Source organism: Oryzias melastigma, unplaced genomic scaffold (assembly GCF_002922805.2).
Source record: "Oryzias melastigma strain HK-1 unplaced genomic scaffold, ASM292280v2 sc02401, whole genome shotgun sequence".
Taxonomy (NCBI): Eukaryota; Metazoa; Chordata; class Actinopteri; order Beloniformes; family Adrianichthyidae; genus Oryzias; species Oryzias melastigma.
This window is the reverse complement of record NW_023418974.1, coordinates 2690-19922: the sequence shown is the minus strand read 5'-3', so window position 1 is coordinate 19922 and position 17233 is coordinate 2690. Positions and strand designations below refer to the sequence as shown.

Below are 17233 nucleotides of genomic sequence, written 5' to 3'. Positions count from 1 at the left end.
CCCCACCCCGTGTGTCCTGCAGTACTTAATAGGAGCGTATTTTTAGAGCCACCTGTGAAGCAGTAGAATCACTGAGGACGATCCTGAAACCTCAATGAATCCAGTCAGAATGATTTAAGGCGGCCCCAAAATTCCACCTTAATATTCAATTACTTTTCCAGCTCAAGTTACTAAAAGTGCTTTTAATTATTTTGTAACAAACATCGGAGATCGAAAAGACTCAACTTCTGCTATTTTTGATAAAACTTTGACATAAAAATTAAAGGATTAAAAAAAAAATCAAAACAAATCATTAAATAAATATTGTTTTTAATAATCTGTTATTGCTCGTCAAACTTCACTTAAAAATACTACTTTGTTCATCATTTAGTCTCTAAAGTCTCTTTAATTAGCATATTTTCGAGCTTTTAGCATTAACCTAGGTTTCATTCCTATGTTTTTGATCAAGTTTGCTGATCTATGCCATTTTTTATCTAAATTTATTAAGAATTATTTTGAAATAGTAATATTTAAAAAAATGTTACCTTACAAACTTTGCCATTATTTTTTTGTTTCATCACGTTTTACAGACCTTAAAAATACAATAAAATATGATTAACTATAATCACATTAGTGCAAAGTTTAACTTCAAGCAGGATTAAATCATTAAGTGTGAATGTGAAGCTCTCTGGCTCTGAGCATCACCTGAATGTAGTACGCTGCCTTCACTGACACCTGTAAAAAAAATTTACATTGGGTAATAAATGAAAAAAAAAAAATTGACTGTAAATGGTAACCAACTCCATCCGTAGCTTTCGTTAGCACTTATGTTAGGCTTAAGAAATTTGTTTTTTTGCATTTGCATGACCATATTTCTGTTCAGTTTACCTACATTTAACAAAGTAAGCATTGTTTTTTTAAAGCATTCTCTTTTTTCACTTTCATCAGCTGAAAAAACTCAAGTTCAAACCTTTTTTTGGTAGAACATGTATTTCATTTAAGTTTCTGGATACAAATAAATTTTCTACTTTAGACAATTTTTAAATTCAATGGTTTTAAAGCAGGAAGGAGCTAAAAACTGAAATATCTGCATCAGGCTGTTCTTCATGTAGATGTGCGATGGGCAGGCCTCAGCACGCCGCCTGTTTTGTTGTCGGCTGTTTGTGCGTTTCACAACGGAAGAATGTCGAGTATCTGGAAAAAGTGTAGCGACATGTTTGCCGTTCAAAAACAACACAATTTATGCAGCGTCACATCTGACCCGAGTCCAAGCGAGACAAACCTGCTGCAGACATTTACAGGTCTGAGATTGACAGAAAACTTAAGCAAAGGGTTTTTAGAGGCTGAACTAACGTTTGAACACGTTTCCCCTCCTGTAACAACTTCCTCTTCTTCAGTCCGGACACTTTTATGACTCAACATTTGTTCATCTGTAATTACAGTTTTTGTAGAGAAGCATTGAGTCTGTTTGGCTGTGAAAGTCGGGCCTTCCGCCTCCAAACCGTTACAGACAGGAAGAGAACACTTTATGTGCAGCTGCACGAACAGGAAAAAAAAACTTCAGAAAAAGAAGAAGAAGAAGAAAAAAAAAGCGGCACCCGTTCATTTAAAAATCAGCTGAGTCAGCACCTTTAGGGCCGACGTGCTGCAAGCTGCATGCAGAGATCCTCCTGCAGCTCAGCACAGCAGGAAAAGGTTGTAGTAAAATTCCCCAAAATAAAGGCGCTTATTTCCTAGTGTTTCAGACTCAAAACTTCAACTTGATCAGTCTGAATCAGGGTGAAGTTTTTTATTGAAAAGACTTCTATTTTTACTTGAAATTTTTAAGTTTCCGTTTGACGATTCTCACTTGTTTCTAAAGCCTTTTCAGAAATTATGAATCTGATTCAGTGGAACCGGATCGTCTGCCCAAACCAAGTTTCTACATTTTATCTTACTGACAGCAGTATTCACTAAAACAGCTACATTTTAAAGATTTTTTAAACTGAACTATTTAATTGTTGACTTTAATACAAACAAATACTCTGGTTTGGTTCCATATGAACAAATTTAGATCTTCCCGAGACCTTCAGCCTCAAGTCCTGCAGCCCTCATCATCATGAAACCTCCACAGTTAGCACCAACTACCATCTGTCCACACACCGAAATTAAGTTCTGCAATCGTTCATTAAAAAAAAAAAAAAAAGAGGCTCAATCTGTTGCTTGGCAACCAACGATGCACAGGGAACTGGTCTGATCCAGAACCACCAATAGGAGGCTGAAGGAACCCGCTCAACCAGCAGAACAGACTGATCCAAATCTGCAGCCTTATCTCTTCTTTACTCGGTCTTCAAGTTAATCGGACTTTTCAGAACCGGGTTTCTACACGGCTGCAGGCAGAATCTGCAGCTTTAAATTCCTAAAAAGTGTAAAATATTATTTCAATTTCACTTTTTTTAAGTCATGATCATTTTGCAGAATCTGCAACATTAGCCAAAGAAATGTTTGGTTTCATCCAAAGTTCAGCCATTAGGAGCTACCAGAAGAACAAATGTCTGTTTTTTTCCCTAAACATGGAGGGAAAAAACCCACTGAGGGTGTCAGGTGTTGCAACACACTCATAGACTAGGTGGGGCAGGCTACTTCCTGGATTAGATCACCTTTCACCTGTAGTTCTTACCATCGGCAACACATTTTAGCCTCCGTGGTGAAATAAGTGCAAAACTGGAACCAAAGTTTGTTCAGAAGTTAATTTATTATGAGTCAAATTTACTTTTTAAGCTTCCATTCAAAAACTATTTTGAAGTAATGTATAAAAATGTAGAAGTTTAATGTATAAAGTACTATTAAAGGGCATTTTTCCTGACAAAACTGCTAGAAATTACTTTGGATTTGATGGATTTGTTCTGAAACTGCTACATGATGGCCGTCACTGAGCTCCTGCAGGTTCCAGAGGTCAACTGAATCACCTGGAATGCAGGGAGTGGCTTCAAAAGGTGAGGTGAAGCGCTACCACTCCTGCAAACAGATGTAAAGTCAAATCTTCATCTTATGGAACCAAAACTAAGCAGGACGTTGATTCAGGAGACCCCTGCTCCAAGTCAATGATCACAAAGTTAAGAGAGAACCGCTAAAACCAACTATAAGATGGCAAAAGAGGAGCAACTGGAACTACTTTAAGTAAAACGTTGAGCCACTTTTCAAACACACATATCTGAATTTTGGCTCTAAAAAGCTGCAGCTAAAAGTGATGCAGCACATACACATATGGGGCCGACCCACATTCAAAACACTGAAGAAATCCCAGAGCTCTGATCAGCTGAAATCATGACAGTTCTACAGTCCTGGACATGACGTTCAAAACAAACTGTTCCTTCAATTTTAGAGAACAAAATTGCATTTTAGTATGTTCAATTCCTACAACTAAAGTGTGTGCAGAAAACACCAATTTGCACAAACCAAAAATAAAATGCAAACATAATTTATGCTCACAATATTCTACTTTACTCTCACAAAATGGTAATTTGCGCACACACTATGCTAATCTGTGTGCACAAAGCCCTACTTTGTGCCTACAATATGCTATCTCCTCAAAATACTAATAAAGTACGAATTTATGTCCACAATATGTCAATTTGTGCACACTATACTAATCTGTGCGCAAAAAATGCTAATTTTTTAGCACAAAACACTAGTTTGTAAACACTATGTGCTAATTTGTGCACAAAATACCAATAAGATGCCAATTTGTGCGCACACTATGCTAATCTGGTCACAAAAACACGCATTTGTGTGCACAAAACACTACTTTGTGCACAATAAACAAATAAAATGCTATTTATGTGCACAAAATTCTAATTTCTGCCCACCAAATGCTAATTTGTGCACACACTATGCTAATCTGTGTGCACAAACCCTACTTTGTGACCACAATATGCTAATTTGTCTACAAAATACAAATAAAATACAAATTTATGTCCACAACATGTAAAGTTGTGCACATTATGCTAATCTGTGGGCAAAAAAAATGCTAATTTTTGAGCACAAAACACTAGTTTGTACCCACTATGTGCTAATTTGTGCACAAAATGCCAATTTGTGCGCACACTATGCTAATCTGGTCACAAAAACACATTTGTGTGCACAAAACACTAGTCTGTGCCAACAGTATGCTACTTTGTGCACAAACTACTGATAAAATGCTAATTTGTGACCATGAAACACTACATTGTGGCCACAAAATGCTAATTTGAGGGCACAGATTTGTGATTCGTGGCCACAAATTACACATTTGAAGTAGCAGTTTGTTTATTTTTAATGTCACGTTTAGGGCTTCTTCTCCATCCACCGTCACTTTTTAGATCTGCCTGCTTGGATCTAGAGTGGATCTAGAGCAGAAACAAAATAAAAACCTGTAGCTGCTCCTGGTAATAATAAAACCAGATGACTGACCCAGTTCAGTCTGAACAGGAAGTAGTTCCCGGTCTGGGTATGGACTACAGAACAGTGATTTTTGCTCCTGCAACACCTGACATGATTTTTTCTGGACCTCTTACAAACACAGATGGTGCTCTGGTTTCTGCTTCCGCGCAGCAGAGGTTTAAAACGGGGCGCGTCCACGTCTGCGCCCTTTTCAATTGATTCCCCCCTGACTAGTTTGGACACTCCCGAACGCGGAAGGACACAGCGGGCCGCAGCCTCACCTGGCTCAGGTGGGCTCGAGCCTCGGAGGTTGCGGTTCAAAGTGTTGGGTGTCGCGAACATTTCTGTACCTGAGCGGATTTGGTCCATGAACATCAACCATAACATTGTCTTCCGCTTTAGTTTGAGGAAGCACACAGAGCAGGGTGCACAATCCGTCACAACACCACCGCGAGGCAACAGTGGGTCCAAAAAGGTTCCGGTTAATCGTTTATGTGGGTCACATTTGTTCGGCTAACATCAATGGCGTGACCGAGCCGGCAGGTCAGAGGAAAAGCGTCGGTTCTGGGTCCAATTCGGGCTTTGTTTCTGGTTGAAGCCTCGACTGTTAGCTAGCATTGCGGGAAAACAGTACCGCATTTCAGCGAGGAGCTTCGAATGTTTTACGAACCTCCAACCCCCGGAGCCTCCTATGACAGCCGGTGGCAGCAGCGCCGTTATCCGGCGGGGAAGGCTTTTTAAAAACCTTTCCATGGATTTCGGTTTCGAGCGCGCGCGTAGCCGTGAGACGGCCTCGCGGAGCCGCTTACCTGCACACCGGGTCGGGCTGGTCCAAGTCTGTGTTGTCTATCCGTAGGTGTGGAGCCGAGTTCGGGGGTTAGAGCAGTCCGGGTTCCGGTCCGCTTCTTCCTGTGTCTGTCGGGTGAATTTACCCAGCTGGCACCGCGCCGCGTTTCCGCCCTTGTTCGCGCGACTTTTCCATATAAGGAGCGGCGAAGAAGAAGAAGAGAGAGAGAAGCCGCCGCGCGCGTGCCCGGAGGGCCGCGTGCAGCTTTATTAGCCGGCTTTAAAAAAAGCAAGAAAACCATTCAAATAATAAAAAAAAACTTTATTAGCAATATTAGTAAACATAATGTAAAAACAAACAAACAATAACTTTAGCCAGAATGGTTAATCTAACGTATTCACTGTACATTTAGGAATAGAACCACTATATTACAGTGATTAAAAAAACATACAATGTATATTATTTAAAAAAATATTCCTAATAATAAATATAAATATTTATACACAGGGCCATTATTTGGACAGATTAAACAGATTAAAATCCTACAAACCTTTAAAAACATAATGTTGAAAATTATTCCTGACATTCGTGTAGAGAATCAATATTCAAACAATGAATGTAAATTTCACAAGAAACAAAAGAGGCCATAAAAAAACAGGGCCATGACTCCAGGATCCCAAACAACCCAGCCAAGAGTGAGAAAACGCTCGATACAAGTGTAAAATATAAAAGTAAATATTAAAATACATAAAATAAAACAGCTAAAATGTAAAAGAAATTCTGAACAGAATAGGTTAATACATAAAAAGTGCAGCTTGAGTGGCAAGCATAGAACAAATAAATACGTGATAAAATACTAGATCCCAAACACAGGATCTACTTAAAAGCTCAATTATCTTCAGTTTCTTTTTAAAAACCTCAAAACTGGATATTTTTTATAATCAGTTACATGTCCTTTTTGTTTAAACATAAAAAAGAACACATTCCGTCTGCATACATCTACTTTTTTTTTTTTACATAATTCATATTTAGGCTGGCTTCACTAACACCTAATTCTGCCAAATAAAAGTTTGGGGTTTTATTGTACTATGTTGCTAAATGTATTGATTCAACAAAATTTTTGATTAAAAATAAACTACCCCCTTTGAAACTCACAGGTATTTGTAGTTTCACTTCTTTTTTGTTATTTGTTCTTTTGTCAAATCAGGGAAGTATGAGTGTAAAAAATGGTAAAGAAGGCATGTTGGTTTAGTGATTCATTTCTGGAATTAAAGGGTCAGTCTTGTTGAAAGAGAACGCCCAGTTCTTTTTCAGGATTTGGACCCTCTTCTATTCTTAGCCAAAAACAAAACCCTGTCAGCCATATTTTTGAAGAAAGTGCCCCGTTATCTCAAGATATATTCCTATCCTCATGTTTAACAAATGGACCAAACAAGGTAGACGAGTTAATGATTAGTGTAAAGTTTGATTTTGACTACAAATCGAAGCACTTTTAAATCTGTGAAAAAAGTCTGTTTTTAAGAACAGAAAAACACTCCACTTATTTTATCTTTACTTTTTAATTTGGCTCAGTTCTTTAAAGCAAATTAACCATCAAAATGTAAACCTCCTCAAGGTTAATTTATCTAAAGACTTCTGTAGTTTATGAAAAATAACCAAATTAAAATTAGAAATTCAAACAGATACACTTTGTTTTTGCATCAAAGCATCCTAAAAAAGCTGAATGTTTAAGGGAAAATGTCGCCACCTTGTGGCATAACATCAAAATGAAAAATTGAAATGCATACAAAAATAAAATTCTGGATTTAAAAAAAAAGTATAAATGAAATTACATTTTTATATTTACTTTAATAATCTATTAACTAATATATATTTAAATATATACTTTTATTATATTATTTTCAAGTTTGAATTAGATTTTTCTTTTTGCCAACAGAAATATTTTTAAAATCAAATAGATCATTCTTATATGTCTGACAATTTGAAATATTCATAAACAGCAAAAAAGGATAAAAAAATATATAGATTTTTTTGGAATTAATTGAAATTATTTAAGAAATTACTAAATCTCATTTTGTCTGATTTTAGAGTTAGTATAAATAAAGAAAAGTCTAGTGGTCAAAAATCAAAACACTTTTATTTGAATGTACAGATGATCAAGTGGCTCCAGGTCTGATCAGGTAACAGTCCTTCAATAAAAACATATCCAGAACTCAGCAGTTCGTCCACGTCTTCACAGTGAGGTCAGTTCACGTCCCAAACAGCAACAGAACCGACATTACAGAACTTCAGTGAAACAGACAAACATGAAATTACGCTTTTTTTTTGCAACTCAGAATCACGCAGAGGTGGAAATAAATAAAATCAGACGTGAGCAGAAAGAACAAACAACATTCATCGGCGGGTCGGTTTCACATTCCGCGTGCAAGTGCGCTACAGATAAGCGCTTCTGCTGTTAAACGCGCACAGGAAGCAGTTTCCACTCCGACAGGAAGCTGGGCGCTGCTGCCGTCAGGTCTCCACACAGGAATGTGCTGGAACCCTGAAGTGAAGAAGGGTTCTGAGCTTCTGCGGCTTAAAGGAAAACATTAAAAAAAAAAAAAACTACAGTCAGAGATCTTTAACTGACAGAAACTCTGGTCCTTCTTTGTTTGAATGCTGAATTTCAAAATAAGTTACATTTTCCTTTAAATGACAAATGAGCACAAAGGTGCAACTGAAACTTAAAAAAACAAACTCAGATTAAAAGTTTGTTTCTGCTGAACTTAAGCGACGCAGAATAAATTAAAACCGACATCAGCGACAGACCAAACGCTCCGTCAGAGTCCAGCAGAACCGCAGAGGCTGCAGACGAAGCAGTTCTTCCTCCTTTTCCTTCAGAATAAAAGCACAGCAGCTCTCAACAAACACGCACACAAACGCACACACAGACTTGTGTCAGTCTGCTCCCCTGGGTCGGACTGACCCGTCAGAGCGGCCCGTGGCAGTGATTGGCTGCTTCAGGTCGTGAGCATGCTCGGTGGCTGTCGTTTAAAATGGCCGCCAGAAGAGGCGGGGTCTTAGGGTGATGTGTGGGTGGAGGTGGGGCAGCTCCTCCTGCTATAGCAGCTCCTCCCTCTGCTTCTTGGGCCTGGGGGGGCCCTGGCCGTTCCTCAGGGAGCCGTTCTGAGGCCGCAGCAGCTGCCCTCGCTCCTGCTCAGTCCACAGGTCGCCGCCTTGCACGTCCTCGCTGTCCAGGTCTGAGTCGGAGCGCATGAGGGCCGAGGAGGTGGGAGTGGTGACGGGTTTCAGCCGGGCTGAAAAACACAAACACGGTCGAAGGTTCATGAAAATTTGTAACTAGAGAAACTGGAGAACTTTAAGAGCATGTCAGGGTTAGCGGCGTGCTCTCACCGGTTCGGGGCGGCTGCAGCTCCAGGCTGTCCCGCTCCTCGGCTTCCAGGATCTTGTATCGGCTTTTGCTTCGCCGGACTCTGCTCTTCCGCCTTTGGAGAAAGAAAAATAACAAAAAAACAGAGGCGATGGGGATCAAGACTCTGCCGTCAACATTAACGTGAAAGGAGGGGCCCCGACACCCACCTGCTGCAGCAGCAAAACACGGCCCAGACCAGCGTCGCCGTGGCAACCACAATCATGAAGGATGCAATAGTCACGTAGAGCACGCTCCATTCTGAGGACAAAGAATAAAGGTTATCATCTGGATTATGGTTCTTTTTAAATTAATTTAGAGTCTGACTCGCCTTTTATTTTCTTAAATTTAGTCAGTTTCATGATGCGTTTCCTGTTTCGTTTGATCTCAGACTGTCGCTCCAGACCTCTAAAGTAATCAAAATTCACAGAAACGGGGGTTTGAATTGGAGCTTCTTCTTTTAAGTCCCCATATCACATCCAAAAATAAAATAAATTCTTTTGAAATAATTAGGTACTAATATTTTTTTAAAGAACTCCTTTTTAAGGACAAGTTTAGAAGAGCTTTTACTTTGAAATTGTCTTATTTTCTCATTTGTTTTTAATCAAACACAACTGCTCATCTAAATGCTTTTGAGTTGTTTTGGACTCCACTACATTAAAACTATTTTTTTATTTTTGGGTCGGAAGAAAATCAAAAATCACGTCAACAGTCCCGCCCAGAACTCAGAGGCAAATTTCTACTGCCGCTCTGCAGAAACTATGCTCTAGAAAACGTCAATTTTTTTCAATTTTCATTTTTATTAATAAATTCATCATCATTAAAAACAAAAAACACTTTAAAAATGGATCAAAAGAGGATCAGAGTGGGACATTAACAGCCTAAAAAAGAAAAATGAGTTAAACTTATAGTTTAAATATAGTTTAAACTAAAGATGTGTCCTGCACTTTACTATTTTATGCAGAATAACAAGTAGTAATCTCTTTGTTTATGCTACTTCTATTATTCATAGTTACAACTTTTTTAGGTTCTGAAATCCAGTTTTACTTTTGGCCGTTTAATGATGTGAAACTACATCTTGTTTACGACCCGCAGAACTTTTGTGGCGTTTGCTTGTTTTGGAAATAAAGTTGACTGGAAGAAAAGAGGTTAAAAGGACGAGAGAGAAGTGACGGAGGAGCTCACCACAGTTGCTCTCTGCGTCTCCCAGCTGGGCTCGGATGAAGTTCTCCATCCAGAAGGGGTGGCAGATGCAGCGCCGGCTGAACGGGTCGCAGTCGCCGTGTCCGGAGCAGTTCAGCTGGCAGACTGAGGAAGAGGACGACCGAGAGTTAGTGCGGCAGGGTCAGAAAAGATGGGAAAAAGAAAATAAATGGGTCAACCAACAGATTTTGTGATAATTTGGAAGAATTTTCCGAACAGGAGTTTCCATCTCAGTGAAAGGTTGCCTGTTTGATCCCAATGTTTTATTAGGAGCAGAAATCTGATTCTACTCGTTTTCACTAAAGACACGATTAAGAAGAAAGACAAAAACAAATAAAAACAAAAAAGTAGGATCATCAATCAGCATTTGTACGTTTTAATAAGATTGGACTTAAATCATCAACATTCTGATTAATGGGAAGATAAAATCATTGTGGATAAATTAGAATCACCGTATTTTCAGTACTTCAAAGAGCACCTAAAAGAATAAAAAATGGAAGACAGTGCGCCTTAATGCACTGATTGATTCTGGTTGTGTTGACTGATGTCACAGCTATTTCGAGAGGTACACAGCCCTCAGTCAAAATGTTTGGCTGAGTGTTGTGGAAACGCTAACGTGGCTAACGTGGCTAACGTGTAGCTGTGTTGGACTATGTTATTTGTTTTTTTAAATGTTAGCGTAGTCACAGTAACGTTTGTTTTAGCGGTATGAGTCTGTTTTCTATATGTTGCAAATTGTTGGGAATTAAAAATACTAGCACTTCCACTGTTGGTAATGACTTGTATTGTAAATCTTTCGTGGCTAACAATTCTAATGTAGCTAACGCATGTAACACCTGTGCTATCCTAGGCAAGTTTACACCCCTCCCCCCCCCCCAAGGATTTTTATCTTCACTGGTGTCCACCATTGTCCACCTGGGGGGGTTCACACATCAATATAAGGGTAGGGGCATCTGGACCCCATAAGATAGCACAAAGGCTAATGTGGCTAACACATCTAATGTGGCTAAAGCATCTAACATGGCTAACACATAAGTGGGTAAGAATTCTAACATGGTTAAAACTTGTATTGTGGCTAACAAATCCAATTGTGGCTTAAAATTCTAATGTAGCTAATGGTTCTAATGTGGCTAACAAATCTATTGTGGCTAATAAGTCTAAAGTGGCTAACACATCTAATGTGGCTAACACTTAAGTGGCTAAAATTTCAAATGTGGTTAATGCATCTAACCTGGCTAACACTTCGAATGTGGCTAATTCGTCTTTTGTGGCAAACAAATCCAACATGGCTGACGAATATAACATGGCTAACAAATCTAGCGTGGCTAACACTTGAGTGTCTAAAAATTCTAATGTAGCTAATGGTTTTAATGTGGCTAACAAATCTCATGTGGCTAACACTTAAGTGGCTACAAATTCTAAAGTTGGGTAATGCATCTAATCTAGCTAACACTTCTAATGTGGCTGATATGTCTATTGTGGCTGACAAATCTATAGTGGCTAACGCATCTAACATGGCTAACACTTGAGTGGCCAAGAATTCTAACATGGCTAAGACTTCTTTTGTGGTTAACAAATCCAACATGGCTAACAAATCTAAGTTGTCTAACAGACCTAACACTTAAGTGGCTTAAAATTCTAATGTGGCTAATACTTCTAACGTTTCTAACAAATCCAACATGGCTAACGAGGGGATGGAACATTGAAAATGTGGGATTCTTGGGCACAATAAAAACCATTAATGCTGTGATTTCTGAGCATTTCTATTGCACTGATAAGGCTGCATCAAAGAGAAGGTAGGAGTTTAAAAGCTTTTCTGCATCACTTCCTGTTTACTCACTGACGGTGTCGACGCGTCGCGCTTTGTAGATCAGGAAGTCGTTCTTCTGCTTGCGCAGTTTGTTCCGCAGTCCGAGTGCAACGCTGCGTCCGGACAGAGGGGGGCGCCCTGGCCCTGCCGAAACCAGGAAGACCAGCCGGGTGCTGAGGAGGATGGCGGCCGGTCAGCTCAGTGTTCCTAGATACTTCTGCACTTCTCAGGTGGGAACACTCACCTGTGCTCGTTGAAGGCGTTGATCTCTCGGACGATGATGTCGCCGTCGAGCACACCCAGGAGAACCTCCACCTGCCGGAGCAGCAGGTCGCGCTGCCGCTGGGAGACCTGGCTCACTGGGACCTCCAGCACCAGCTCCACCAGGTCCCGCTCCCACGGGTCTGACAGGAACAAACACAAGAGTCTGTTCAGGACTTTTAGGTTTGGGGGACAGTTCCTTTTTAAACCAAACCAAAAAAAATCTGGATATATTTTTACTTTATTTTCACACATTAACCTAAGCGTTTGAGAGAGGAAGACAAAAATGGTGGCAAAAAAAAAAAGTCATCAAGATGGTTTAGAGCGAGTTTGTCCGCAGTTTTTATTCAAACTGGTTTCCTGAACTCTCCGTGGTTCGTTACCTGCTTTGACCTCCACCGTTCCACTGTCAGAGTTGCTCTGTCCTTTGCTGTCAGTCACGGTCAACCTGAACCTGTACTTGCCCTCTACCATGTTTCCCAGGAACAGCACCGCCTGGTGGTCAGAGTTGTTCAAGACATCCTGAAACACACAAGTTAAGCCAAGACATCAAGAAAGGAAGACTTCTCTGAGGTTGGTGGTTCTGTTGGGGTTGAAGAAGAAGCCTCACCCCCGCTGCTGGGCTGCTGTCGTCTCGGGTCCACAGGTACGAGATCCCACCTTTGTCATCGATGGAATGTGACCCGTCCAAAGAGGCGGTCCGAACGGGAAGAGAGATGGGTGGGCTGGAAATGACACGGGCCACCGGTGGTTGGTCCTTCTCTGGAGGGGGAACGTGAAGATGGTAAAGAGAGGTCTTTGTGTTTTATTAAAATGGTTTTATTTACTTTTTTTTCTTCCTGTTTTTGCATGCTCTGTTGCTGTGCTTTTAACTTTTTTCTGGTTTTAAATATATTTGGGACTAAACGGACGGATGACATGATGTCTATGAGTTGTGCTTAGTCACACCTGATCAGTATATAAGACAGAGTTCGGGACATAGACGGGGAATACGAGGGAGAGGGGACTTTGAGACGGATGCTGGGGTAACAGAATAAACTCGCTGCACCGAGATCTGGAAGCACATGCCTGGGGAGGGACAGCAAGCAACCAGTCATCCGTGCAGATGAGGCACGCTATCGCAGCAGAAGACTCATTTCAGTGTGCACACACATATGCAAGTGAATATGGAGAGACATAAGTACTACCCCGATTTATGCGTGCGTAATTCTTGATTTGTGCGTAACTTTGGATTTGTGTATGCGTATTCTTTATTTGTAACTCATAACATACATTTTGTGCATAAGTACAAAATTTAAAAAATACAAAATACAATTTACACATGCCAAAATTAAAAAGAAAGTGGGAAAATGTCAAGTTTTACTGAATATTATTCACAATCCAAGTTCAAAATGGCTGGTAAAAAAACTCTGATGGCCGAGCATTCTAGTAGTATTTAAACGCACCACTTACGGACAAATCTGGACAAATCTGTAAGACGGAAAAAACAGTCTGACTCAAGATTTGTGTGTAACTGAGCTTTTGTGTGTGCGTAAAAAGTGATTTGTGCATAATTTGTAAAGATTTGCGTGTGTAATTAGTTTCAAACTGTTGTAATTATAATTTGTGCATGTGTAAGTTGTATTTTTTTTATTTTGCAATTTTTGTACTTTTGCACATGATTTATTGTACGAGTTATAAATCAAGAATTATGAACGCACGAATCAAGAATTATGCACACATGAATCAAGAATTATGCACGCACAAATCAAGAGTTTTGCACGCACAAATCAAAAATTATGAAGGTACAAATCAAGAATTATGCACGCTCAAATCAAGAGTTATGAAGGCACAAATCAAGAATTATGCACGGACAAATCCTAAATTATGCACGCATGAATCGGGGTGATATTTATTTCCATAAGTGTGCACATATGCAAACTCACATGTATGTACATGTGCTTGTATACAAGCCTGCAAGCACGTATACAAGTGCACACACACGTTTGTGAATGTGTGTGCACGTACGGACGCAAGTGTGCTTGCACATATAGATGTATGCAGGCGTGCACCTGGGTGTGTGAAATTCGTTTTACGCATTTGACCCATCCCTGGGGGAGCAGTGAGCTGCAGAAACAACTGCCCTCAGGAACCATTTAGTGGTTTAACCCTTCAACCCTCCAGTCTCAGGGCTGCACGTATGCATGCCTACGTGAGCATGCATTTTCACGTACACATGCATGTACATGTATACTTACATATACACTGATGCAAGCAAGTACATACTTTATGTTTGTGTGCATGTGCTTACGAATGAGAATCAAAATACTACAAATTGAGAATCAACCAAAAAAAAAAAAAATTTGCAGCTTGGCGTTTATCTTTAATAAACAAAACTTATTGTTGGGGTTGGTCAACACATCTTAGAAAAAGTCAAAAATCCAAGATGGCGTCTGACCTCCACCACACACTTTTGCTCACCTTCCCTCACGATGACCGTCACCGTGTTGCTGTTCTCCAGGTTCCGCTCATCCGTCACCGTCAGCGTGAACGTGTACGTGCCGACCTCCAGGCCTGTTACTGTGGCAATAGCACTGTCTGCATTCTCAATCTTCACACCATCAGGACCACTGGGGGGTAGAGGCAGAAGGGTGTGGACCAGGAATTTCAGGACTGTCAGAAGTTTAAAAGCGCGTACGTGATCAAGCGCCTCACCTGGTCTTCGTCCAGCGGTAGGTGGCGATCCTCTGGTCGTCACTGCTTTTGCTTCCGTCTAGCGTGGTTCTGTCCACAGGCAGTGTCAGCTCCTTCTCTGGGCCGGCGTTGGCCACCGGGGCTTTGTTGTTCTCTGTCAGAGGAAGAGCAGAAGATGAGACACATCTTCATTAAAGAGACTTAGTTTATGGTTAATCTTCTAATAAAATAGGGTTGATCTCATTCCTTGTTTTGTTAGAAATTGTTTTTTTTTTTTTTGCAGCGTCTTTTTCAGTTTGAGTTCTTCATGCGAGAAGGAGCTGTGGCTCATGCCTGCCGGTGTTCAAACACGCCAGCAGAGTGTTTGACCAGCTGCTTATCAGCTTCAGCTACCTCGAAAACTCACATCACGTCTGTTTGGCAAACAGGATGATTGTAAAAAAAGTGTCGTAAGACGGTTCTTCACCTGGCTGCACGATGACGGTCACATGCGAAGTGTCCTGCTGTCCCGACGAGTCCGTCACCGTCAGCTGGAAGGTGTAGTCCCCCTCCTGCATGGCCGACAGCTGCAGAATAGGAGTCCTGACCCCCTGGGCAGCAAACACGGAAGACCGATTCAGAACTATAATCTAGGAAAAAAAGCTCGGCTGAGCTTTGGTTCTGCAGACGCTCACCTGCATCTCCACCACCTTGCCCTTGCTCTCGGGGCTGAGCGACCACTCGTAGGACAGAGAGTCGTGGTCGTCGGTGCTCTGGTTGCCGTACAGAGTGATGGAGTTGCGCGGCAGCTGGATAACCTGACAGAGGAAAGAAGTCAGTGTGAGCAAAAAAACTGAAGCAGGGAAGAACATCTCAGACAATTCCACCCTTTGTTTTGGCATTATTAAAACAATTATGTCTGTGAATCAATTGAAAAAAATTAACTAATTGATCACAAATCTGGAAAAAATTAATCACAATTAATCGCGATCATTTTTTTTTTTATTTACAGTTTTGCCGACCAATTATTATCTACAAATAATCACGATAATCACACACAAAACTCTACTTTTAGAGTATTTATTTTTAAATTTATGCTGTCAATCGATTTAAAAGAAGAAAAAAAAATCTGATTAATCGCACTTATGTGTTGAAGTTAATCACTATTAATCACAGTGTTTTACCAGGTAAAATGTATTTGTACAATTTGTCACCGGACCATGGATCATATAGTCTGCTTTTTGTGAAAAAGTGATCTAAACAAAAAAAAAATGCAAGAATAAAATACTAAAAACTGATTGAATTTGTATTACTTTTGTAAGTAACCCTTGTATAAGTGGAGATTGTAATTTGCCCCTGAACTGAGGTAAATGTTTTCAAAAAATCTTGAGAAGAGGAGTCTGGATCTGTTCATGTTTTAGCTCAGAGAAGAAGACTTCAGTAATACTGCCTTCTGATTGGCTGAAAGTAACAAAGGTGTCTTTCATCTAACACTTTGAGAGGTAAAACAACAGATTAATATGTATCAGTAATGTGTTCCATAACAGTGCAAAGCTGATATCAGAACCAGACAAACATGTTGATCGCCTAAACAGTTTGAGATTGACGGTACGTCGAGAGCGCGTGTTATTTATCCACGGTGTTATTAGATCAAATTCCAGGAACGGATGCTCTGCTGACCTGGTTGGGGCCGGCGTTGGACACAGGCTGGTAGTCCTTGGCTTTGTTGACGGAGAGGGTGGCCTGCGTGGAGTTAGTGGCTCCATCAGAGTCTGTCACTGTTAAACTGGAGGAGAAGGAACAGAAGACAACAGCAATGAATTGGACACCAAAACCATCTCATCTCCCAACTGGCCCAATAAGACCAATCATGAGAACTGGGCCGAGCGACCCCTTCCCCCTGGTGTTCCAAACAGGAAGTACATGCTTGTTCCAGGAAGCTTAAATCCAATAGACTTCTACTTGAAACTAAACCGTTATTACTCAGTCAGAATAACCATTATTGACCCGCTACCTTTTTTAGGTATGTGGTCTCATGTCAAATTTGAAGAGATTTTTTGCAGCCTACTTAAAAGTGCAGGAGGTGTGGCCTTCCAACAAGCTCACTCCAGATTTGCTAGAGTGATCGTCACAGAAACGTTGAATTACTCAGATCAATCACTACTTTCTGACGTCACACGGCTGAATCCGATTGTCAAATGAATTGACTTCATTTGGTTGGAATCGGATCAAAACCATTTACTTTGAGTGACATCACTCTAACTCAGTCCAGATGTCATTTACAGTCAATGGATCCCACCAAATTCAAGTTTGGAAAACGATAAGATTTAAACTAAACCAATACTTGACCTTATGAGCTTCATGGCCTTTTTTTAGACCAACTATTTCTTGTTCAACCACAGAACATAAACTCAGGACCTGTTTTCACATTGGCCTAAACAGCCACTCTCTCTAAAACTGGTTTCACCAACCAGTGTAAAGATGTAAAAGCTATTTCAGATTCAGAAACTTCAAGGCATCCGTTTTTCGTGTCTCCAAAGTTGTAAGAACGAATGCTGACCTGAAAGTGTAGTTTCCAGGTACCAGGTTGGTCAGGGTGAGGACCTTGGTGTCAGCCAAGACTTTCTCCTCCCTCAGCGGGCCTTTGACCTCCTCCCAGTGCCAGGCCGTCACCTTGTCATCGTCCGTGCTCTCTGAAAACGGAGAGCAAACAATGTTTCCTCTCGCTGCG

The 17233-nt window shown here is 40.5% G+C and overlaps 1 protein-coding gene across 1 annotated transcript; it reads right to left on the bottom strand.

The window, feature by feature from the left end:
- Positions 1 to 7285: 7285 nt before the first annotated feature.
- Positions 7286 to 17228, bottom strand: LOC112139629 (dyslexia-associated protein KIAA0319-like protein; the record flags this gene model as incomplete). Its single annotated transcript, XM_024262468.1, has 14 exons — positions 7286 to 8463; positions 8561 to 8652; positions 8747 to 8837; positions 9762 to 9884; positions 11620 to 11762; positions 11834 to 11993; positions 12234 to 12372; positions 12461 to 12612; positions 14311 to 14459; positions 14545 to 14677; positions 14990 to 15113; positions 15198 to 15320; positions 16183 to 16288; positions 17063 to 17228. Coding segments are annotated over 14 exons (1898 nt in total), but the record flags the coding sequence as incomplete, so codon positions are not given.
- Between the last annotated feature and the right edge of the window lie 5 nt (positions 17229 to 17233).